At 42.8% G+C, this 26199-nt stretch overlaps 1 protein-coding gene across 2 annotated transcripts in view; it reads right to left on the reverse strand.

Moving 5' to 3' along the window:
- adamtsl4 (ADAMTS-like 4) overlaps positions 1–23871 on the reverse strand; it is a 52837-nt gene extending 28966 nt beyond the window's left edge. For both annotated transcript variants that reach the window (XM_079562287.1, XM_079562288.1), the window contains exons 1-4: positions 23565–23871; positions 22214–22277; positions 20272–20858; positions 19303–19933 (exon numbers count right to left, since the gene is read on the reverse strand). In XM_079562287.1, the coding sequence (XP_079418413.1) occupies positions 19303–19933; positions 20272–20858; positions 22214–22277; positions 23565–23587 (1305 nt within the window). In that variant the 5' untranslated portion in view covers positions 23588–23871. The remainder of the gene's footprint in view (positions 1–19302; positions 19934–20271; positions 20859–22213; positions 22278–23564) is intronic.
- Between the last annotated feature and the right edge of the window lie 2328 nt (positions 23872–26199).

The raw sequence follows: 26199 nt of genomic DNA on the forward strand, positions 1-26199 counted from the left end.
CTGGGCACCGTTAAATCGATCTTCAGCCTGTTGGGTCCAGGAATAGGCCACCGTTTTTACATACTGACATATGTTCTTACCTGAGCTTAGACGAGTTGATGCGTACCTGTCAGGTGTCATGCAAATAAAAATAGACATCCGCGTAGAAAAGTTGAAGTGCTCCTAAGGTGTTATTATGCCTTACAATATAGTACCCCCTTTTATCCACTTAGAAAATCAACATGTTTAATTTTGTGTGACTATACTTTGTGTAACTTTTCAGGTAACTGTATTTAAATAGGGAAAACCTGGAAGAGCTTGGTAGCTTCAAAGTTCACCCCGGTTTAGGAATATGCTGGGAGAGGCTAAATGCTAACGTCCTTGGTCTATTTGCATGACTGAGGGCATGCACAAAGACCAGACAGTTACACATCAACTCGTCTAAGCTCAGGTAAGAACATATCTCAGTATGTAAAAACGGTGGCCTGTTCCTTTAAAGGGGCTGGATGCAAGTTGGCCATTTTATACTCGCTACTGCCACCTCAGGCCATATGTGTAACTGCACCTTCTATAAGCTCGTGCATGACGGCAATTCGGACCCCAAGTGACACCTTTTTAAGTGACAGTTTAGGATTTTAGAGGCAGTTGTGGTGAACAGGTCTGGGCTTATTCTACACATTAGGACATGGCTGGAACATGTAGGGGGAGGAAAATACATAATTTTAACATTTTTAAACTCCCTATAGTCTCTTTAAAGGAAGTGACTTTGTTGTTTTAGCTCAAATAAATGATACAAATAAAAAAGAAAAAAATATTTTATTGAACAAATGAACAATGTAGTTCTGTTTTCTGGTTATAGACGACAAACATTTTAGTATCGATATTGAAAACCAAGTATGGTTAAAGTAGCGGTATCGGAGAAAAATGTAACTGTACCCAGCCCTTAGTGGCACCCGATAGTATAACAGAGTATCCCCAGGGTCCAGTGATACTTGAAAAATGTCTGGACACGCTCAATACTAGACACTGCTGATGTGGTCATCCGATAGACAGATGGATAGTCACAGTCACACTTCTCTAGAATTATCTCATCTTTCAGCTCTTTTGATTCCCCCGGATTCATGCCTGTCCGTGCTCTCTCCGACTGCACATTTTCACTCAAAACTCAACAGTCCTATATAATAAAGCCATTTGAACACAACTTTAAGAATGTAACGCTGAGGAAACAGGACACTGCTGATGTGGTCATCCGATAGACAGCTGGACAACCACAGTCACACTTCTCCTTAATAGTCTTATCTTTCAGCTCTTTTTCTTTTTCCCCCCGCTTGGTTCCTCTCTGTCCTCTCTGACTGTACGCAGCTGTCACGAGCAGCTGGAAAGTTCCCTGTCGCTCCGCCGGGGCGTTGAGAGCGAGGGAGTTGTCGAGTTTATACAATAAGCAGGAACGCGCCAGGCATGCACACACATAACGGTTCCCATGTGAAGAGCCATCTGAGACACAGTGTAACCAAATGGATAAAGTGTCAAAAGCATTCCTCTGAGCACTAACACCCTATGGCCCTTTGCCACTGTCACAAGGATCTCATAAGGATTAGCTGGTTCTTTACACAGAAAGACAAGGCTTGATCTCTTTCATCCTCGAGAAGAGTCAAGAAGTCACAGAGATGTGCGGAGATATGCGCAGTTGTACGAGCGATTATCTTGTAACTGTAACTTTCAGCTCATCCTCTAGCTTGGTACAAGTATCCAAGATCCTACACAGGGTTTACACAGGCAAGTCAAATGTAGTGCTTTTTAATGCCCAAATACGATATTTTAATGCTACAAATGCCACATTGTTTAACTCTTACCTCCCGCCTGAACCGAGTGCAATTTCTCCAGTTCGGCTTTACACAAATCTAAAAGATTCTCGACTGGGGAGCAACAGTTTAATGCCTCATTTGAAAGCTAAGACTTACAAAAGTGATCCTAGCTTTGCAGTCACATTGTTGCTGCGTTTTGGTCTCTTTTTTGTCACATTTTTGACATTCTTCATTGCTTTTTTGTTTTGTTTTCATTGTCTTTTTGTCACTTTTTTGTTGCTTATTCATCACTTATTTTTCATCGCTTTTTTGTCATGTCATCGCCTCGTTTTTGTCACTATTTGGTTGACACTTTTAGATTGGGATAAAGTCAAACTGGAGAAAATGCACTCGGTTCAGGCAGAGGGAAACTTTTGAGAGAAAAAAAGTGGTCAATTTCAGCCAAAACTGCAACTGAATATGTTTTAGACCATAAATGCTGGTATTTTTTATTAACTAAAACAGTAAAAATACTTGTGCAATGGCAATTTCGATGCTGATAATATTTAAGGCCTTGATTTTGGCACAATTCATTTCAGGCAGAACCAAGAAACTCATGCCCCTAGAGGCCATAAGCGCCACTGCAGGTGTCGTAGCATGTTGCGTTTTTTAACTTGTTAATTGTCCGTGAGAGTAAATACTACGCTGACAGAAAAGACAAAGGGAGAGAGGGATATTGTACATAAAAATTTACACAATGGAGAAATAATATTTTTAACTCAAACTTGGCTGTAAATACTGTTTAAGTGGTGCTAGCCTGCAGTTAGCTTTGCCCGTTAGCATGTTAGCTTCTTCTTTGTGATTCCAATAGTGTGTATTGGTGGCTCTGACCCGTAGGCAGCGAAGTTGCAATTGTGGTTTTCTGGCCAGAGACACCAGGGGAGATGAAATACTCTCCAATCATCCCATTAACACTTGTATTACCCCCAGAGGGACCACGAAAAGGATTTATTAAGGTAAGCAAGTTACTTAGTACTGCTTTAATGACTTTTAATGTTGCTATTTTGTTTTGCTCCAGCTATAGCGCAAGATCTGGACAAATGTCGCTGGACAGTGCACTGTGGTCGAGTCCTTTATGGGGCTTCTAGCAGTTTGGCCCGTAAAAGGATTGGCCAAATGACAGAGGACAAACTCTACTTTCTTTTCCTTTGCTTTTTAAACACGATACAAAAGAAAGTCAACACGACTTTATTTGCACTTCTTCAATATTAAAACGCTGCCAGGAACATGCACCTTTTCACTGAGCGTTAATTGAAAAAGTTCAAAGACCGCAATCGTAAGGTCACGGTGAGGATGTGTACCTCTGCTGTGCTGTAAATCCATCTGGCTGTGTGTGAAATGTGGTTGGTAACGGCTGTAAATATTTCTGCTGCAGATAAACATGTTTGGCCTCTTTTTCAACCAAACCACTTTCGGTGTATCTTTCAAAGTGTGCGACCATAAACAAGTGGGCAACATTCCCTGAGCACATTATATCTAAGGTTATGTGAGGCAGTAAACAGGCAAAACCCCCAAAACATCTCCATATGTAAACGGCCTTAACGGCTGCATTTTATGCTTTTTCAAGGAATTTAAATTACTGTTGGACACCTTGACTTCACTATGATCTGTAATAGACCCTGAGTTTCAAAAAGAGTTTAAAAGCATGACGCCGGCTGATCATTGATGTGCTAACTCATGGACATAAAGACAAGGTTAAACTGAAGATTTGTGTAAAATGTTCCGCCGTATTTTAAAGTGTTTTTTTCTTGTAAAATACCCGAGCAATGGTCGGTAGTTAGCACATAGCTGATTAGCCGGTGACACGCCTTTAAACTCTTATTATTTGAACTGTTTGAAAAATCTATGCTAAAAATGAATGCAGTTTTTAATGTCCAGAACCCGGCACGTGGCTGGAAGTGGGTGGGACGGTTGAGCTCTAAGACTTATTATTGCAGTAGCCGATATTGATAAACGCAGCAGCCCTATGACTAGAGAAACTGTAAACCAGGGGTGTCCAAACTACGGCCCGCGGGTCAACTGCGGCCCGCAGCCCACTTTTAATTGGCCCACTATCATTTCTAAAAATGTTATTGACAATTATTTTGTTTTTGCTTTAATTGAATATATATAAAATGAATGAAAATGCATTAATATAAAGCTTTGATGAAGGCTGTTTTTTTACTTTAAACATATTTAATTAAAAAGCATAATTAACATTTTATTGAATTTGCTAACTTAAATACAATGGTGAAGTCATAAATCTGACCTCTACTGAGTGTGGACCTGTTGTTTGTATATCTTTCTGTATGTGGCCTTCAGTGAAAAAAGTTTGGTTACCTCTGCTGTAAAAAGATATTCAGTTCTAGTTTCTGTGCCCACAAAAACCTGAGCATGTGAAGTAAACAGTTTGAATAAGGCTTGAAACAATACCACCTACTGACTGCACTGAAATGATCATAATGAAGGAATGGCCTTTAAAACACACAGGACCCCAACTCATTTTTTATGAAAGAACAACATTATAACCAATAGTAAACCTCTTACCCCCACGACTGAACAGAGCAGATTTTCTGTAATAAGATAAGATAAGATAATCCTTTATTGATCTAACAAAGAAGAAATGCACTTGTTACATTCGGCATTCAATAAGATCACTCAGGTAGTGCAAAAACTGACAGGAAATGTACAAACAGTTAAATAGAAGAAAAAAGAGGTATCTTATGTACAATAAGTACACAATAAGTGCCTAATTTGAAAGCTAAGACCTACCGAAGTGATAGTGACTTTTCTGTCCCGTTGTTGCCACGTTTTTGTCATGTTCTCATCTCTTTTTTGTCACTTTTCTGCTGCATTTTCATCCATCTTCTTTCTCTTTTGTGTTTTTTTAGTGCATTGTCATCCTCGTTTTTGTCACTTTTTTCTTGTGTTTTCATCGTTGCTATTCTGATGCTCTTTTTTTAAGCTGTTACATTTGAATAAAGCCAAACTGGAGAAAATGTGCTTGCTTAAGAGGTTAAAAGCTTGTACTGAAAAACAATTTCATGCTAATAAACGACTTCATTGCAGAGCGACGCTTATGTACTCAAGTTAAAAGAAGAAAGCAGTGAAATGGTCAAGTGCAAATTAACGGTTTGATGACTATAAAACTTCTACAGGGCCTTTCGCCTCGAAATGTTTAGGGTGTGTTTAAACAGAAGGGGGCCTGTAATGGACTAAAATGGGGGGAGGGAACCGCAGAGAGAAAAAGGGCCGAAAGAGAGATGGAGGTGCTGCACTGGCGTTTCACGAGGCCGTCCAGAATATTTGTGTTATTGTTAGGGGCCGGCGTCCCCCCTCCTTCCCTTGCAGAGCAGGGTTACAAGGTCTCCCCCATAATCACCGAGGGGAGGAGAGCAGTGACAGCCACACAGAGGGGAAGACTGGCACTTTGTCAATGACTGAAAAAGAGAGAGGGGGAACGGGAGAGAGCGAGAGCGATGGCTTTTACAGGAGTTGGAGACGGCAGCGGCGGTCTGTGGTCAGGATGGGTCTGGGGTTGTGGCTTGGAATAAAAGCCGAGGAGTCAAAACCATGAGATGTCGAGGAAACATTAAACACAAAGATAAACAAGGCCAATTTCGCGCGCTGACACATGCAGGGTTTATTGGTGCGAGCGTCAGATGATCATCTTACAGCCTATTGGGTTTCGGTTATTATTCCCCAGAGGCAGATCTCCATTGGAAACTTCACCATCACAAAATTAAACAAGCACTTTGCAGGACTTTATGTGATGATGTTCGTAAACACACGAAATCATAGAAAATGTGTGGTTTTAACCTCTTTACCCCCGCCTTAACCGAGTGCATTTTCTCCAGTTCGGTTTTACCCAAATCTTAAAGCTTCTCGACTGGAGAGCAACAGTGTAATGACTCATTTGAAAGCTAAGGCCTACAAAACTGATCCTAATTTTTTTGGTCGCGCTATAGCCAGGTTTTTGTCATGCTTTCGAGTGTTTTTGCCTGTTTTTGTTGCTCTTTTTCTCATTTTTTTGTTGTTTTATTGTTGCTTTTCAGGCACACTTTTATCACTTTTTTCGTTACTTTTTTGCGGTGTTTTTTCACTTTTATGTCACTGTTTTTGGCTTTTTCATTTTGCTATTGTTGCTTTTCCAGCACATTATTATTGCTCTTTCGGAGCTTTTTTGTCACATTTTTGTTGTGTTATTGTTTTTATTCTGGGACACTTTTGTTGCTTCTTTCATTGTTTTTTTGTTGTGTTTTTGTCACTTTTTTGTAGATTTTTCATCCCTTTTCTCGTTGCCTTTCTGTTGTGTTTTCATTACGTTTTTGCTGCATTTTTGACGCTTTTTTATTTTGCTAATGTTAATTTCCCGGCACATTTCGTCACATTTTTGTTGTGTTTTCATCCTTGTTATTTTGACGCTTTTAGATTTGCCTAAAGCCAACCTGGAGAAATTTTTGTAACATAAATGAATATGTGGGTGTTTTATGGGATATTTTTGCAAACCTGGTGCAAAGTGTAAAGTCGTTGTTTAGAATAATTAAATCCAGAAGCCCACTTAAGATCAACTCTAATCCGCTCAGCTATAGGAGGCTGAGCTGGTTAGTTACATGTTTACGAGGCAAATACGCTGGACGATTGTTTATTGCACAACTTATGGACATTTTAATCCTGTTTACTGTTATGAAACACGCTTTAAAAGCTTTAGCTCCTGTTTCTTAAGATCTTTAACAAACAAACCCAAAATCACATAGGAGCTGACATGTTTGAAGCTCCGGTATGACATTTTGTTGCCAGCGGTGAAAGTATGCGTTGAAAGACTGACAAGCCGTCCGTCTGTGTTCAGGAAAGTGTGAGCGAGAGAAGCCTAATGGGGAGCAGGAGCAGGACTGCGCAGGTGAAGGTAAACGGAGTCCAGCTGCTGAAAGGGAGAGCTGGTGTTTTTGTACGGGAGCTGTGAAAGTTATGGAACGTGTTTTACTAGAGAGAGAGAGGGGACAGAGAGAAAATAACGGGACTCACTGCAAACTATAGGCTTTCTTCTACAACATCCAACATAACAGCCAGAAGAGTTTAACAGAGGTGGTGTTTTTGTTGGGCAATCAGTTTTATGGACTATGAATAATATTATTACCTTTTTTCCCAGTTGTTTTGATTGTTCACGAAACAGTATTTAATCACATCATTTTAATCTAAAAATGGATTGCGCTGACACTATTTCCCCACTCCAGGCATTAGCAAACAACATGAGTAACATGTGTAATCTCTAACACACGTTTGTTTTGTTTTGAAGGCGTAGCCTGTAGTTAAGTTATTACAACCCTATTTGATTGATTTATGGAGCACATAATAACTTTATGTGAGCTGATGTAAAGTGGGTCATTGGTCTTGCCCAGAGATTACGAGTGTGTTTACTTGAACGGGATTGGCAGCATCTTTTAATTTACAGGACCTACGCTCAGTACCACTTAAAGCAGGGGTGTCCACACTTTTTTTCCATCAAGGGATGGAACTGGTAACAGCCGGGAGGGCCACAGATCGGTGGTCAGTGCAATCAAACATTTGACTGGGTAACAAAACTAAGTAACTCATGCCCCTAGAGGTCATAAGCCTCTAGCATGGTGCCTTTTTTTAACTCATTAATTGTCTGTGAGAGTAAATACTACGCTGACAGAAAAGACAAAGGGAGTTGTGCCACAACTCAATTACACAATGGAGATATTTTTTTCACTCAAACTTGGCTGTAAATACTGCTAAAGTGGTGCTAGCCCGCAGTTAGCTTTGCCCGTTAGCTTTGTGATTCTATTAGTGTATTGCGCCTCCGACCCAGTGCAGGGAAAGTTGCAAGGGGGGTTTTCTGGCCAGAGACACTATAGGGGGAGATGAAAGACCCCCCAATCATCCCATGTCACTCTTTTGTTATGTTTTCATCCCCTTCTCTGCTCATTTTTGTGGCTATTTTGACACATTTTTTCAATAAGTTTTTAGATTTGGGTAAAGTCAAACTGGAGAAAATGTGCTCGGTTCAAGAGGTTAAGCTTGCTCCTACGATGAGTGCCGATTTAAAATGAAGCCTGAGGGCCACCAAAAATTGGTCTGAGACTTTTGCCTTGTCTTGACACTTCCGGGAGAGTGTGAAGTCCAATAATTTCAACGGAGAACGAGGGAAAATGTTTGCCTCTAAAATCTGATGTTTAGTAGATTGATTGTGTAAAATGTCCAATGTTCACTTGCACCAACAAGTCAACACTGCACCGTTTCTCTGCACTTCTTAAAGTCGGCTTTGTTTTTGTGTAGTAACAGATTTTATCTTGACTTCTCCAGTCCTATGTTAACTGATAGGAGAAAAGGGGCGGGCACAATTCATGGCGGCGCCCACGCGAACTTCCAGAATAAGGTGAATATACTGTGTAGTCTATGGACTGAGCTGAACTTACAGAAGATGACACAAGAACTTTCATTGAAGATGGACAACTCCTGTACGACTGAGAGCCTACAAAGACATCACCAGGGAAAAGCTCGCAGCCCACTGAAAACGGATCCGCAGCCCACTTTATAGTCCCGACCCACCAGTTAAGAACCACTGAACTATAGCAGCTCTCTTCACCTCGGCTAATGAGTGTCGCGCGCCATTCTTTGGAAACCCTTCACTTCCAGCCAGAGAGACTCATCATCCTCATCCTGTCTTTTCTGCGAGTCTGTTCACCGCAGGTACAGGTTACGGCTCGCCGGTCGTTCCTTAGGCATTATTGGAACTTCACGCTCGTTCAATGACTGACCAACATGCCCCACGGTGCCATAAATCATCCCGCAGCACGACTAATCTGCTGTTTGCACTCGCGCACGATGGTGACATAGATTAATACGTGTGTGCGCCGAGGCTCTTGTACGCGTTTGTCCTCAGTCATTAACATTCTTGTGGATATCTTGTGACCGCGGCGGTGTGTCGGCGCTTTGCGAGCCACAGCCTTGACCCCCACGGGAAGTCAAAAGTCCTCCAGAGGAAACGCCGCTCATCCATCAACGTGAATGAAACAGAGAAGAAAGGGGAAAAGGAGAACAGGGCGGGCGCGGACTGAAATATCAAATTCTTTCACATGATGTCCAAATTGAGATGGAGGGCAGAGGTCCGTATTACTCAATGGGTGGGGGGCTGTATTTAAAGAAAAATCCAGAAAATCCAGAGGCATATTGTGTAGATAGTAATTGTAGGGAATGTTATAGGCCTAGAGTGAAAAAGTGAGTGCTGACAGACAATTGAACCTTGAGCCAGTTTTAGGTTTATGAAGGTATGTGCTTCAGTTTCAAAGATCCAACGAAAGTTTTACCTTCAAACAACAAAGTCTGTTTTCTGTTCTGAATGGTGTTGTAGGACAAGGATCAAAACCCACCTCTTAAAAACTACATTCAAATAACTGCAGCACCCAGTCCCTTTTTCTGATTTGTATCTTTGAAAAACATTATAAAAATGGGCGTAGCAATAGCAATTTAAGGAACACAGTGTTGGATTATACTGTTTCCAGCAAAACAAAACATGTTCCTAATGACCAGCTAGACACAGAATGGATGGATGAAGACCTAGCCCAGAGGTGCCCAAATGCAGCAGCCACAGCCCTGGGTTAGGTCAGACCGCTTTTTGGTGGCCCTCAGGTCTTCAACAAGAAGCCTGAGATTGTACTATATACAGTACGTCAAGTTTCATAATTCTACGCAATTATACCTCAAAAACGAACATTTTGTTTGTGGGAAAGAGCTGGTTTTAAGGTTCCAAATCTAAATAAAGGTGTGGGACAACTCTGCTAAATGAACTCAGTTGAAATATTCACAGCATTGACCACCGATCTGCGGCCCTCCACACCGCATTGGTTCTTAATAATAATAATAATAATAATAATGCATCAGTTTTATATAGCGCTTTTCCGGACACTCAAAGACATTCTTGGTGATGGTAAGCTGCTATTGTAGCCACAGCTGCCCTTGGGTAGACTGATGGAAGCGAGGCAACCAGTCTGCGCCATCGGCCCCTCCAACCACCACCAACCACTCTCTCACTCACTCACTACATTCGCCAGGCTTCCCAGTGTTACCAAACGGTCTCCCATCCAAAGACCGACCAGGCCCTTCCCTGCATAGCTTCCAAGGTCTGATGGGATCGGGCAGAGCAAAGGCCGTATGGCCTTTCCAGGATCTAGAATGTGATGATGTCACACTACCATGTGGGGGCAGGAGCCAGTTGTTCCTATTAACTGCATTACACTTCCACAAGTAGTATCTAAAAATAACATTTAAGAATTACAAAAATGATCATTAATATCATTGACTGGGTCCACTGGACAACACCCAACAATCTCCTCAAAAGGATTTTACCTGCCCTCCACCTGTAGAAATATTATAGGTCTTTAAAACGCTGTGATGTCACCTGAAACCCAGCAATAGACTTCAATATGTGGCCCGCAATAAAAAAAAATCTTCATAGAAAAGACGCTCCCAGTAAAGTTACAAGACAAACTTTTGTTAATTTTTCTATGTACTTTTCAACAATAACAATATCTGTAATAAAAACAAATGCTTGAATCTTATTCTATTAATTAAGGGAAGTGTTATACGGTGTAGCTTTAACAATTCAAAACCAAAGGCTCTATGTTTTGAATGTTTAAAAGTGCTCCAAATGGTGCTCATAACAGGGAAAAGTCACGTGACTGAAACCCTTGAATAGCCTCTTAAAAATGCTATGAAATTGTGTGAACGCAGCTTATTCCGCTGAAGTGGAAAAAACGCAACCAAAGACGATGATAGTTATAAGAGGCATAATCCAGAAAACAACAGGAAATCTTATATGCGAGGCTTTGGAATTACAACTTTAAGTGTTTGCAGGTCTTAGCCTCAATACAAAAAGTACTTCGAATCCATGGATTAACCCATATTGAGGCACAAAGACACATTGACAGTGCACATAAATCAGGAATCAAGCAAGAGTTATTTTGAATAATGTTCAGATTTATGGGCAGTCTCCACAGTTCATTAGTGCCGACAGAGTTATACAAGTAACTCTGTGCTGTTATGTCATGCAGACAGGTTTACTCACAGAGATATTCACCACAGGCGACTAAACAGAATGCAGTTTATAGTTTATCCAAGAATGCAACTCATCATGGAGTTCACACCATATTTACAACCAGGATAAATAAAGCGAGGGCGCAACAGCAACACTCGACTGCAAACGCTCGGGTTGATTTCCAATTTTGAGCTTGTATTTCAAACCTCAGAAACGCATTTGAGCTCTGGCATCTGAAATATTGCATGACCGTAAATTCCTTCTGCAGTTTTAATAAGTGTTTTTGTCACATCTGATCTAACAGGCATGAGCTGGCGTGAACAATGGCACTTTTATTACGGCTGTACCGAGCTAGAAACCGCATAAATAAACCACAGCAATCAGGCGCTCAATCAAAGGGGCGGCAACGGTAACGTAGCAGGTCTGTAGGAGTGGAGGAATGGTCAGATGAAAGGCGCATGTGAGAGTAAGTAGGTGCGCACAGGAGCTGGCCCGCACAGCTAATAATGAGACTAGCACCTGGTCTTTGTCGAAACCAATATGCGCAGCTTGTTAAAAGCTTTCGGGACATGTGGCAGAGCAGAGGTGAAAGGTTAATTGCAAATAAATGAAACTTGCGGTTTAAATAATTGCAATTAGTAAATCACAAAAACAGCTATGGTAAATTTATTACTGCAGAATAATATCCACTGCAGAGAAGGAAATATCCTGTCTCTTTTGGATCGTGTTTAAAACCCAGGAGTTCAAACCTCTGCAATGTGATTCTTATACTGTACAGTTGTGCTCAAAAGTTTACATACCCTTAAAATTGACTATTTTTCAAAGAATATAAAAGATAACACAAAACGTTTTTTTTTTACTAATGAAAAAAGAAAGTACCAAAATGACCCTGATCAAACGTTTACACACCCCAGTTCTTAATACTGTGTACCCTTTAACATCTATGACAGCTTGGAGTCTTTTGTGGTCGTTGTGGATGAGGTTCTTTATTTTTTCTGATGGTAAAGCGGCTCATTCTTCTTGGCAAAAAGCCTCCAGTTCCTCTAAGTTCCTGGGCTGTTTTGTATGAACTGCACGTTTGAGCTCTCCCCACAGTGGTTCAATGATACTGAGGTCAGGAGACTAAGATGAACCTGACCTTCCCTTTATATACTGGAGCCAGTGGCCTCAGCGAACCACCTTCACTTTTCACAGTAGGTTTGGTGCACTTTTTTGTTGTCAACAAGGCCAATGATGAAAAGAATTGGGGTATGTAAACTTTTGATCAGGGTCATTTTGGTACTTTCTTTTATCATTATGATTTAAAAATTGCAAACTGTTTCACCATAAATTACTTCACACGACCACTAACTATGAGTGAAAAAAAACCTTTTGTGTTATCTTTCATATTCTTTGAAAAATAGTCAAAATATCTAAAATTCTGCCAAGGTATGTAAACTTTTGAGCACAACTGTAGATCGATCAAAAGGAAATGTTAGAATAGTTGGAATAGTCATTTAGCCCTCAGTTTTCCATTGATCTCGCAACTTAACTGAACTTAATTCTCTTCTTGGATATGTGCCTGGTGAACTAAATCTTAAAAAGAAGTGCAAATTTAATCAAAATCCCCACATTGTTTTCCCACAGTTGTTCAGCCCTGTATGATGATGAGGTGCTGTTGTGTGGCACATCTGGGTCTCTCTGTCACGTCCTGAACCTTCTCCGTCATTACAGGGAGGATTTATTGTGACTATTGTTGTAATAATACAGAACAGACAGTGGTTAGATCATCCGTCTCATGCTAGCGCCGCCTTAACGCTCGTGTGAGGTTACAACACTCACAGCTCGCATTTCTGCAAGAAGGAGGGACGGGGATCAATGAGTCTGTCTGCTAAACACAAACAGAAGTTTTTTTCCCCTATCTTTATGGTGACAGGTGACCTCTGTAAACGGCTATCAGCGAGATAAATTGACACTGGCAACTGGGAGAAGAAATATGCATATTTCATTGCATTCCTGTTCCACACAAACACTCACTAGCCGACCAAAAAAAAAAAGGTTGCCCCAAAAAAAAAGGTCACACGCTCTTATATTTCGTTGGACCGCCTTCAGCTTCGATTACAGCACGCACTCGCAGTGGTTCATTGAACATCTTGTATTGATGATGGGGGAGTGTGACTTCTCAAACACATCCCAAAGATACTGAATGGGGTTAAGATCTGGACTCTGTGGCCAATCCATGTGTGAAAATGTTGTCTCATGCTCCTGAAACACTCTTTCACAATGTGAGCCCGATGAATCCTGGCATTGTCATCTTGGAATATGCCTGTGCCGTCAGAAAAGAAGAAATCCATTGATCATTCAGGATGTTCAGGTCGTCAGCTGAGCTCATTCTTCGGGCTTGTAGTGTTGCTGAACGGAGACCTGACCAACTACAGCAACCCCAGATCATAACAGATAGTTAAATCCAGATGGCGACCTTTTCTTTTGGTCAGGCAGTGTGTTTAACCTTGTCTTATCTTTTCAAGCTCTGATGAGCACAGTTGACAGGCACAGGCGGATTAACCAATAAGAGAAAGTCAAAGCAATCATGAAGTCTGGGGGAACCTGTGACGAGCAATTCCAGCTGATAAACCAAAGCTGCTGTTGTATGTCTATGATATAAACTACTGATTTAAAGCAGTACTAAGTAACTTGTTTACCATAATAAATCCTTTTCATAGTCCCTCTGGGGGTAACAAGTGTTAATGGGATGATTGGGGGGTCTTTCATCTCCCCCTGTTGTCTCTGGCCAGAAATCCACAATTGCAACTTGCCTGCCTACGGGTCAGAGCCACCAATACACACTAATAGAATCACAAAGAAGAAGCTAACAGGCTAACGGGCAAAGCTAACTGTGGGCTAGCGCCACTTAAACAGTATTTACAGCCAAGTTTGAGTGAAAAAAAATATCTTCATTGCGTAATTGGATGTACAATATCCCTCTCTCCCTTTGTCCTTTCTGTCAGCATAGTATTTACTTAATTAAGTAAAAAAACGCAACATGCTACGACACCTGCAGTGGCGCTTATGGTCTCTAGGGGCGCGAGTTACTTAGTTCTGCTTTAACGTTGACGATCATGTGAAAGCTGTACATTCGACAGCTCATTCTGAAGAGCGGATATCATCCTTTTTGACAAATACAAGGAGGGCATTTGTCACGGGCTTTGTGTTAATACTGCAACAATATTTGTGCTCCTAATGCCACGCTCGAGCAGCAAACATGGGATCCAGGAAATTCAAAGTCAACAGCAGAAGAATTTCATTACGGCGTCCACAAAACACAAAGCGGAGAGAGCTCTGAGTGAAAGCGCCGGAGACTTGTGTGAAGACTCTGACTGTGAGGCCGCACAGGCTCAGATTGCACCTTTCCCTCCCTCTCTCCGGACAGTGGACGCCTCCTCCGGTTACACTCCACACAAACACATTGAAGATCCCTGTCTTCCTCTGCCCAAATCCTTCTATCCTGCCCTGGCTGTTCTTCCCCACACTCTCTCTCTCTCTCTCTGTGCGTCTCTAAACCAGTGAGAAACAGAATTCAAGAGAGAATCACTCAAGTCCAAAGAATAAAAAAATCCAAACCACCAAATAAAGCCACTTCGACTAAAGCTACAAATCCATGTCATCCTCATTTCTGTACATCCTGCATTCTTCTTTCTATTGTTATTCCCTTTCCCTCCAAAAACAGCTCTTTATTTTTAAATGTGTTTCCCCCATTCAACTCACTTCCGCCCAAACCTTTATTATTGCCCCTTTCCAGCAGCTCCCCTTCGTCCCCTCGGCTAAAAACAGTGGACTCTTTCACTGCATTTAACTGCGTCACTTCCTCTCATGTCGGCTCTATGCACTCCAAAAACAGGAATATCTACAAGAGAGAAATACCTTTAATATTTCTCTTGTTTTGAGTAGTTTTGACTTGTTTAGAATAGGCTTATAAAGAAGCCTTGACTTGTTTTGATTCCCAATAGTTTAAATATAATTATTGTTATCTCACGCAGAATCATCAGCTCATTGTTGACTTACAGGCAGTGAGTGGATGTAGACTTTTTTCATTAGACAGGATGAACTGGGGTGAAGAGTGAGGAGAAACATTCAGAAAATTGTTAAAGCCTGGACTGGATCCAATGAAGCTGAGGTCAGAACAGTGTTCCGGGTTTTCGTATGTGCAGCTTTAAAAAATATACGGCTATGTATTGTGGATGTGTTACCAACAACAAAAATAGAATCATAAACAGCACCTATCTGTAAAATCAAATCAAGCAGCTATTTGCAGATAACAATTGTTTGGTTGTTTTGTGGCTTCTATTACAGATGCCAGGAAACAGATGTGATAACTGGCTGTCCTATGGCTCCAGAGTCGTCAGCCCTATCTGCAGGTGGACCCTCATCTGCCCTGGATTTATCCATAGCCAGTTTGTCAAATGATGCTGAATCTCTTTCTCTTTTTTCCTGGGAGTTATGTTGTAAGATAAGATAATCCTTTTTCAGGGGCTTCGTGCCCCTGGTAGGGTCTCCCATAGAAAAAAGGTCCTTGGTGACGGGTCAGACAAAGAGCGGTTCAGAAGCCCCTTATGATAGACCAACAGGCCCGGTTAGAACCATGAGACCGTCCTTTTGTTGACCCACCACCTGCAGGAGGAGCCATAAGGGGCTGGTGCAATGTGACCCACGACCCGGCAACGGAAAAGTGGAAGAAAATGGATGGATGGATGGATGGATGGATGGATGGATGGATGGATGGATGGACGGATGGATGGATGGATGGATGGACGGACGTGTGTCTGTTTCACTGTTTGATGCCTGTGTCATTGCTGATTTCCATTGCTGAACTGTTTGTAAATCAATAATATTTGTGTAGCTCTGTGAGGCAACTGCAGTGATATTGGACAATTACAAAATATTAAAAGTTATTTTTTTCTTTGGTTTGCTAATTCATCCAATCTGAGAAGTCCTAGAGCCTGAAGCTTTTGGTTCCAGGTCTTATGGCTAAACCAGTTGGCAAAACTTAGGTGGGAGAGACACATATTGCCATGTAAACAGCATGGAGGGTCACAGATCCGTGGTCTGTGCATTCAAACATTCAACTAGGTGTGTTTAAGAGAGGTTTAAACTTGTCCCCACACCTTTGTTTAGGTTTAATGCTAGCTCTGTCTCACAATGAATGTTACTCTTTGAGGTTTTAGTTGTGTGGAGTGCAGTAAAAAGTACTATCTCTGGGGATGTGTGCCAATAAAACAAGAAGCCCGAGGGCCACCAAAATTGGTATGAGGGCCACATTTGACTTATTTAGTACAATTGTCATCTCTGCTAGAAGATTATTGTTACTATTAAGAAAAAAAACATATGGTGAAACAAGTCAAAAACCGAGATCTAACAATCCTGAATAAATAACAGCCTGTTGCACCCAAAACCAGATGAAGATCCAGAATTCACGCAGTTTTAACTGATTGTGCAGAGTCCTTTTTGCAGTGCACGTCACATGTACAGCTCACATGCCCCCCTCTCGTTTCCTCTGTCCTGCTGCTGCTTCTACAACAGTGAAAACACACAGGCATTCACACTTGTGATGGGCCTCAGGCGCCGTGTGTTATGACAAACACACCTAATAGATAATAGGATGTGTCACAGTCAGTCTGCCTCACTCCCTCAATTACCCCCGATACAGTAAAGAAGCAGGCCCGGGCAATTCCCACATTCATCTGAATTTGAGTCTGTTTTTACTGTTTTAAGGAATGACAATTAATACCAGCTCAGAGATGGACAAGAACAAACAGGAAAGGACATATTCATGAGAAAGGAATACCCCATAGCCTGTGCCCGGCAGAACACAATGAGGAGTGCTTAAACTGCTTAAACAAATTAAAATATACAGTTGCTTGTAATTTTAGCCAGTTTGGATTCACAGTCAGTGATTAAAGTGTAACTGAAGAATACAAGGTCTCTCATTTATATTTGTTTATTGCTATTACACGGCAGATACAGCCATGACGTGCAGCGCTGACCTTAACATACAGTACAGAGTTGGAAACTATGGGCACATTCATTCAATTCATGGCCTTTTTCCAATGGACTTGCTATGATGATGGTCCTAAATATACTTGTTTGATTTCATAATATTGTATGTTCAGGTTTTGGTCTACAAAAAACAGAAACAGAATCAAAATAACAGGCTGCCAATGTCATTTTACCGGATCTTACCCACGCATAATCTCTGTGCATTGAGCTTTTCTGCCCGAACATGTGTAATAGCCAGAAGGCGCACTCATGAGCCGTACCCAGAGGTCAGTCTGAGGTGGTGTAAACCAATGAGTCAGGCTCAGGCGTCACAGGACTTCTATTAGCTCTACTGGCACCAGGAGAGAGCGCATCCTGCCAGCTCCTAAATCAGTTTTGAATATGGGGCCTAAGGAACAGACAGGCAGCAGGAGGAAAGGATCAAAGAACAAGAGAGGGCCCACCGCTGCCAAATTATCTCCAGAGGGAACAAGCCAAGTGTCCACAAGTGTCCCTTTCCACTTAATGAGAGAGGCAAGTGTGTCCGCGGAGTGGCTGGATGTGTGCTGTATCTGTTATCATGCCCTCTACAGCTTCACTTGAGATTATCCTGATTCAAGTGGTCCACTGGCAGAATTTGGCAGCAATCAGTAGCATTTAAAAGTACATTTACTTGAAGAAACTGTACTTCTAAGAGCAGATATAACACACTTTTTACACTTGTTCTACAACTACTACTATTTCATCTTTTTACTTCTTACTTCTTTTACTTAAGCTACTCTACCCTCTACTGCCCACTGGGAACAACAGAAGCCACGTGTCATGTATTTTTATCGCCGTGATCAAATTTGAAAGCGACCGAGAGCATTGAGTTTCAGTTGATTTAATGATGGTCTTTGTGCACACATTACGTGCAAGGGATTTATTGCACTTAAGCCAAAAGAGAAACCTACACAAGACTATTTCGGTATTACTTACGGTATCTATCATTAGACAAAACCCAAGGGTAGAATGTAAAAAGGGTTAGGACTTGTAAACTAAATCAGGAAGCTGTTATTTGATTCCCGAGGCTAAGAAAAGGGCCCTAATTCAAGCTAGAAATCTGTAACGTTCCATATGTTGTTTTCCAGAGAGCCTCCGATTGATTTACGCTTGAAACAAAGCAAAGATAGGGGATGGTCACATGGAAGTCTGCAGCAGCTAATTTAAAGCAGGCGCGTAGCGAAAGGTGGAAAGAGTCCACGTTTACAAAGTGTGCTGCTCTCAGTCTGAGCCTATACAATTTCAACAACCAGACAGTTCACACATAAAAAAAAATAGACTGGGGACTATTTATTATTGTAAAAATATGGGATAGAGACAATACTTTTATTTTTATTTTTCTGAAAGCTGCATGATTGCTGCAAAAGAGATGGAGAAAAGAGCTCTCGCCTGGGTCTCTAATACCACTCATCAGACTTTGTTGTTTAGCTACATTTTAAAACTTGGCTTTGGAAATAATTCAAGGTCCTCCTGTGGTGAGCATACAAATACCCAAAGCCAATATATTGGCACATAAACATATGTGAACCATTAACTCTCTATCAGTCCCAGATCTCAAATCTTAATTAACAGAAATTCCAGCGTAACATGAGTTTCTTTGAGATAATCCTTCATTCTCACCTGTTGGAACAGCCTGTCTGCCTCATTACTCCTTCTGACAACATTTAAACTGACTTCGCAACCAATCAAGCCCTCACTGCGCAGCGCTGAGGGGAATGAGCCAAGTTGTCACCCCAGTCATCGCTTCAGGGTTTAGGGAGATGGTAATTGTGTGTGAAGTGCCACTGAAGAGGTGAATATTTAAGCAGAGGCCCAGAGGATACAAAAATGCACAGCAGCCGTAGCAGGAAGTTTCATTCAAGGCTTTAAGAGCAACCAGCTACTGCAGTGTTAGAGCTTTGGGAATCACCACATGTAGGAAACTGATGAATAGTGCCACTATAAAAATCCCTACAACCACCACTAAAAATGCAGTTTAATTATAGTGATACCAGATGTCTACAAAATCATCCTGATTCGGATCATCTTGATAAGATCCAACAGAATTGACAAAGCCTTTTCTCGAAACCTTTTTCTAAAGATATTTTGATGAGATTTTAAGGTATTAGGAACCACAATAGCATCAACAGAGACAGACATTGTCCCAGGCCTTCACAATAGTTACAGAAGACCAGGGTTGTCATGTACCAAGACAGATGCTGAACAGTGAGATTTTTTTTTTTACAGCATTAGGGCCCCAAGTCAGAAATGTCTGTCTTGTCATTCCCTCACTTTCTAAAGTCATCAAGTCTAGGTTTAGGTAATTGTGACCCTTGTATGTTTCCCTTTCTAAAAATAGATCAAGTTCAATCAGTCAGTTTTGTTTGTTTGAAATTTGCTGCAGCTTACCTGTGAAAAGCACCTCCTGTACTCCTTCTCAGATCCCGCGCACCTGTAGACAGCTCTGCCTCTCTCCTGTCCCGCCTCTGCTCCTCCGTACGGCATGTTAGAATGCTGCAGCGGATAGACGTTCCCAGTGGGGGGCTGGTGCTCCCTGTCCCAGTTGCCGTGGCTGGGGCGGTGAAGGGGAGGGGAGTAGGGTTGCCCAGGTGAGTTCGGGTGAGACAGTGGTGGTCCGGGTGGAGGGGGGGCAGTTACCGAATTCCAGTTAAACGGCCTGTGAGCGGAGAGGACCGATGGGGATGAAGAACGAGAGAATTGGTAAGGACGGACTCTTTCTCTCCGTCTGCCGTCAGAGTTTGCCTGTCGCACAACGTGGCGGTACGGTCGGCGGGTAGTTGTGGTAGGTTCCTCTGTCAAAGGTGCTGCAGTACTCTCCTGGTCTCCCTCAAAAACCTCACTGTCCTCCTCCTCATCCTCCCTTCTACTGTTGTCCACGGTGACATCTAGCTCCGGTGCTAAAGAGGATGCAGTGTCAGTGCCGTTAAGAGTGTGCCGCGCTTGTCTGTTTTGGCGATGCAGCGGCAAAGAGAAGGGCACTCTGCCATATCCAAACTGGCCAGGGCGAACTGGTGAAGGCCTAAAAAAAAGGCAAAATGGGGAAAATTTATGATGAGAAGACATGGAAAGATAAGGTTCTGTTTCCTGTCCGACAAAATGAAAACCAACATGTGGTCAGCCAAGTACAGCAAGTGTTGGCTTTGACAGAAGATATAAAACAGAACTGAAGATGTAATAAATCAATATACCAAACTCAAGCAGTAAAATCAGAGCTAAGAGTAAAAAACAACTCATGTTAGTCATACACTCACAATCACAATACATCAATAAGCTTTTGCATGACTGGAGAAGATCAAATAGTGCTATGCAACTTTCTCTTATGGCAATTATAAAATTGATAGCTGCTTAGGGACCCACCTCCTTGCAGCCGCAGCATCTCGATTGGTGGAAACAGAGCGCCTGTTACCGCCTCCTCCTGATCTCACAGTGGCGGGATTGGGGGGTCTCCTCATGACCCGGGCTGGTTGGTTGTTATAATTATGTGAAGATGAGTGATAGGGTGATTGATAAACTGGAATATGATCCTGATTTGTTGGTGAAAAAGCTGGTTGATACAAAGAAGAGGATGGACTGGCCTGGCCCTGGGCGGGCGACCCTCCCCCTCCACTTGGACTATTCCGGTAAAGAGGTAGTCCCTGGTTGTGATTGTTGGGGAAGGGAGAGGCTTGATAGGGCACGTGTTGCCCCGGGTGATTGGGGGGATAGAAAGGGCGCAAAGGTGAGCTGACAGGACTCCTATTGCCTCCAGGTACATACCCAGCCCAGTTTGGAGGATTGTGGGGAAGGGGTGGGGGTTGTACAGGGGGAGGGGCTAAACACCTCCTGTTCCTCTGAGACACACCCACTCCACAGGTCTGGGAGCACTGGGACCACTCTCCCCACACAGACCACACCCCCTCCGCGGGCTCCGCCTCATACACCTGCCTGGACCTCCGACCAGCCACCTGACACAAAAGAGTCAAAATTACACATTTATCATAAACTGAGCTGCATTCATACCAGAGGTCCCACACTGTCAGAGTTTAGTGGGACAGGCTTTACAGCAGCTGAGAGAAAACTTAACAAAGAACTATTTAACAAAAAGGTCATCTGTACATGAAGTAACCCATCCATCAACAGCACCTTTCAGCATTCAGTGCTGCATTAGCCTGTGAGAGGCCCCCGTCCCACTCCACTATGAGCTGTAAGCAAGCCTTTTCTATTTACCACATAAAAGCTGCCCGACACAAAGCAAAACTAAACTAGAACTCTTGGAAACCCCTCTTTAAGCCAGCACTCAACAAAGGTATCATTCAAAAAGAGAACTACTTCTCTGTAATCTAAATTAGTGTTTACACTCCCTTCATGCGGCGAAACACAAATACTGCTGCACCAGAGTCAAATCTGCTTAGTTTGGCAGAATATTGAAGAAGTACATAACTTTGCAAAAATATTGCTGTTGCAAAATCCCAAATCTAAAAGAGCACATTTCTTCTGAGTAAGTGTTTCACAGCTGAGCTGTCGTCTCATGAGTTTCCTTCCTCTGAGACCAAATGTAAATCCTGTCGTCTGTGCAGTTCACGCTCAGAGCGCATCACCTGCCAGCCGCCTGAGAGCAGATGTGGAGGTCAGAGTTGACTTTGGCTCTTATTGTGTTTGTGTACAAGTGTTTGAGAGCCTGACTGAGGGTGCCAGCTTGAACCATTGATTGCTTCCCTTGCTGCTGTTGATATATGCTCTCCATCTCCTTTCCTCCCCACACTGGTCTGCCCGTTTGACCCCTGACAGAAGAGCTTAACAAACATGTCTTTTCAGGGAGAACCATGAAAACAAAGTTCAACTTCACTTCAAATCTAAAATGTATGTGGACAAAAAACAACATATCTGCTGACAGAGGGAACAGGAAGTCATGTGGAGAAAAAAAAGTGGAAGGCAGAAAAAAACTTCTAATACCTACAGTATGGTGTGTGCTGCCGGTGTAGGTGTGTCATTATTAGTGACATCAAACAGCAGAGCGCCACAGAACCGGATCTGTAATGAGCCTGGTGCAGTGACCCTGCAGCAGCCGCACTGACCCCCGGAGCTACTGCTTAGACTCAGGCCACACTGTACCACCACACACAGACAAAACACACAACACAGCAGGACACTAATCCCGACTCCGCAAATTCTTCTCATTTCTCAGTGTAGCATATTGGGTTACGTTCTATTCTTAAGGGGCAGCAGTATGTGGGGGCTCTGTAATCACTGTCACCTCTCACCCCTTCATAGAGACGCCGTTGTCTCAGAGGATCGTGGTCATGATGAGCTAATGACTCACCTTCCTCTTGGCAGCTTTGGTCACGGAGGTCGCGACCACCACACAGCCCCACAGCACATAGAGCCTGTACAAGCAGAAACCACAGGGTAGGTAAGCATAGGACATATAGGAAGGTCTTTATAAAAACCCTATGACATAATGCATCAATGTCGGTTTTATGTGTTTTTAAAACTGCAATTTCCCCAAAGCAACTCTTCAAATGTCAGTGAGTGAGCACCCCATCAACTGTTCCAGTGACCTCAGCGGACTTTACAAACCAATCATGACACCTTCCCCTCCACCAAATGTGCTAAATAGGCTTGAGGGGCTATAACAATCTTCCCTTGTTCTATCAAGGCCCATGGTAAACTTCTCAATCGGACTTTCGGAAAGTCTTAGGTGCAAACAAATGAATGGCTTTAAACAGTAAGTATGTTTTTCTTGTGTGCTTCTCATGGGACTGTGCACACCCCGAGGATGTGGTCATATAAGCAGGCACACACACAGCTGAAATCTGCTCAGATCTCCCTGCACTGAGGTACTTTTATTTGAGGTTTGATGTTCAAAGTATGCGGTTTCTGGTTGGGCATGGTGTTCAATGTCGCCTCTAATTATGGACTTGTGCACTTCAATTTGACAGGAACGTAAATATGCACAGCTGCGATTAAAAGCTGCGTATCAGGAAAAAGAGATCTAGCATTTGTTTTTGTTTTTTTTACATGAGAGCTAAACACATCTGAGAGAAACGCACTTGTTGTAAAAAAGTTTCCTGAAAGCTTTTCCAGTCGCTTCCCTTGTGGTAAAGAGGCAAGTGGATTGGAAACAAGTGGCATCTCTCCACCGACCAACAGCATAACATGATACTAAACGGCTTGCCCAGATGAAGACCCCACTCCTCACCGCGGGAACCTAACCATCACCGCACTCGCCCGTCCACAAGCCACATGCAGGCGGCGTAATTGGTGCCTTCTCTCCACTGTGGTGCACCGCCGCGGTCTCTGGAAGCGCTTCCCCACAGCAGACTGCACAATAAACCCCGAAAACACACACACACACAAAGGTCCGCGCACAGTCCGGGCACACAACAGAGCCGCTGAGGCCGAAGTAACGACCCCCTACTCGGCTCCACGTTTCTCCGTTGACCGCTACAGTGGCACGTTGTCGGACAGAAGGAGGGAAATAACAAGCCATAACACAGATGGCTACGCGTAAATTCTTTCACTGGCTGTGCGTTGTGCGTAAAACCAACTTGGCACACTTTCTTTTTTTATTATTAAAAGCTAGCAACCAAACCAATCTTTTTCTTTTTGACACACTACCCAAAGTTTTAAGACAAATGAAAAAGATGCAACAGGTTCGCGTGCGTGCTTACCTGAAAAGTAAAGCGAACCGCATGCTCCGATGAGTCAACCACGTCTTCAACTTCTCGCTCCGTTAAAAAAACAACAACGTGTCCACTTATTCGCTGTTCTATCCTTATGCTTCGTCAAGAAACAAGTGGTCAACCTCGGCAAAAGACTTCCACTACTACTCCCTTCTCTCTCTTTTTGCCCGTGTCCCCTTCCTCTCTCCTGTCACAGTCACTCCCCGTGATTTTTGGGAGCGCGAGAGCAAAGTGGGAAGGCTCTTTCTCACTCTCTCACGTTCACTCGACAGTTTTGGTTGCGGTATAGGGCTTGGAGGTGGCGCAGCGGCGGTGTGGGTAGGGGTAGGGGGGGTCTTATTATGAACTCGTGTGACACCCAGCAGCCAGGGGTCCAGGGGCTGGTGGGGAGGCGCGCGCAAAACGGACACATTACACAACTTTCTCTCTCTCTCTCCCTCTTCGCACCGTGGGCTATGAGTAAGCTATAATAACTCTAGCTGCTTTCCGCGCTGCACAAACCTACGTAAGATTAGAAAACCCCCATTGTGCCGGTCCGCTCTGATCAGGGGTAACGATAGAGCGATTGTCGGAAACGGCTCCAGGCTGGCACCGTCTGTTGCCAAGGACGCATTGTCTGGGGCGCGACACAACTGCGATCACCGCGCCAGGGAAAACTCCAAATCTGAATAATTAGGCCCAGTATTAGGACGCGTTTTTTTTAAATTACAACCAATAAAAAAATGTTTACAGCGTGTTGTTTGCACGCGTAAAATGAACGCATATGTTTTCTCATAACTTTTGCATGCGTTGTCAATTACGAGTTGAGATAAGTGCGCCCCAGAGACACGACCCTTGAGATTGGCTGCGTGGATGTGTGCGCCCTGGAGCAGATGTGAAAGTGTTTCCCATGCTCGCAGTCATTTGGATTATTTCTAATTTGGCTGAGAGAGAGAGAGAGAGAGGCTTCCAGTCAAAAGTTCTTTGGTAAATCGGAGTGTGCAGGCCAAACAGAGCCACAGTGGGGGGGCGAGGAGTGACAAAGAATGGAAAACTCTCAGATGGGATAAAGAATTAATACTGTATAATGGCTTCGCGAGGGAGGAGAAAGAGACACTGCATATTTAACTGTGGTGAGAACAGTTCGTACACATGATGTTCCTACACTTTTAACAGCAGCAGAGGGAGTGATAACAAATTGAAATCATTCCCAAAATAAAGTAACTAAACACACTTAAATACGTGCATATATCAAGTTACCTTTGGTCCCTGCTGGTATTCATAAAACTGCTTTAAATTCAAGTCAAAAAATTCACTGTCAATTTCGTGTCTTTCAGACCACAAGCTAGTTTGACCACCCAGCAAGACTCAAAATCAAAATAATAGCCAAGACTTTTCTCAGTGGATCAAAGTAGGCCTTGAGGATGTCACAATGTAATGATGATCTACAGTATTAGCACAACATGAGCTGCCTCAGCCTGGGAGATTTAAAGCTAGTGCGTTTCATTCAGCGTCTGGTTTGTATTAATTGCTCTAATTTGGGTTTGGGCTGAGCGCGCCCATACGTGACACAATAATATAGCTTATATCATCAAAGCGGAGCTAAAGTGATGCGGACAGGGGGGTGGCACAGGAGACAGTGGTGAGATTAAAGGATGCGGAGGAAGAAGGAAGGCTCTGTTCCTCCACTGTGCGTCTCACTCAGTGCACTGTTTACCATTTCAATCTGCGCTCCATCCAAAGAAGAGTCAGCGCCTTGTTCAGAGTCCCTCTTGTTCAAGGCAAAAAGAGGGATACCTTAGAATGACTTGAATAGTTTGCATTTACTATGTTCCAGAATTAGATGTCCTGATATCAGATGGAGGGCTGGAGCCTATATATTTATGAAGGAATTCACAGTTTTATTGAACAGAGAACAGTCTTGTTTTTCGTACATTCATAATCAAGTGCATGGAGACAAAGGAGGCAAGGCAGGTGAAGTGTCTTGCCCAATGAGGAAATGCATGGGCCAGAGGTGGGATCAAACTGCTTCAGTTTAATGGGCGAACACAGTGCCAGAGCTACAGCCCCCACATCTGGTTACTTGATTCAGTCTTTATCGAGTCAGAGTTGGTACTAGTTTGAAAAGTTTGAGAACTGTGGTCTAGATTTTGTTTATAGGCTTTGTTCATCGTTTATTCATTGTGAAGTTTCATTGATAAAACACTTCTGGATGACTGAGAGTTTACACCGAATTAAGTTGTTCTGTTTTAGACATGAGTTAGCATTTTGGCCCTGATTTAAATCTGGCGGTGACTTGAAAAGCCAAATGTTTAGGTGGAATTTCATATTACTGAACTATCCTACCAAAAAAAAAAGAAAGAAGGAAAGAAGGAAAGAAAGAAAGAAAGAAAGAAAGAAAGAAAGAAAGAAAGAAAGAAAGAAAGAAAGAAAGAAAGAAAGAAAGAAAGAAAATCTCCAAACAGTGTGGAGTGTTTTCGCAGTTTTTGATCCAAATGGGAGAAAGTGATTCAAGACCCAAGTTCAAACGCACCCAAGAAGTCCCTGAGTTTCTGTCTCCACTTTTTTGGGCCGGCGTTGGCACATTATGGACAGAGCGATGGTGACGGAGATTAGCCACTTCAAAGCGCCCTGTGAGCCAACA

The sequence above is a fragment of the Gobius niger genome (assembly GCF_951799975.1).
Source record: "Gobius niger genome assembly, chromosome: 8".
NCBI classification, from domain to species: domain Eukaryota; kingdom Metazoa; phylum Chordata; class Actinopteri; order Gobiiformes; family Gobiidae; genus Gobius; species Gobius niger.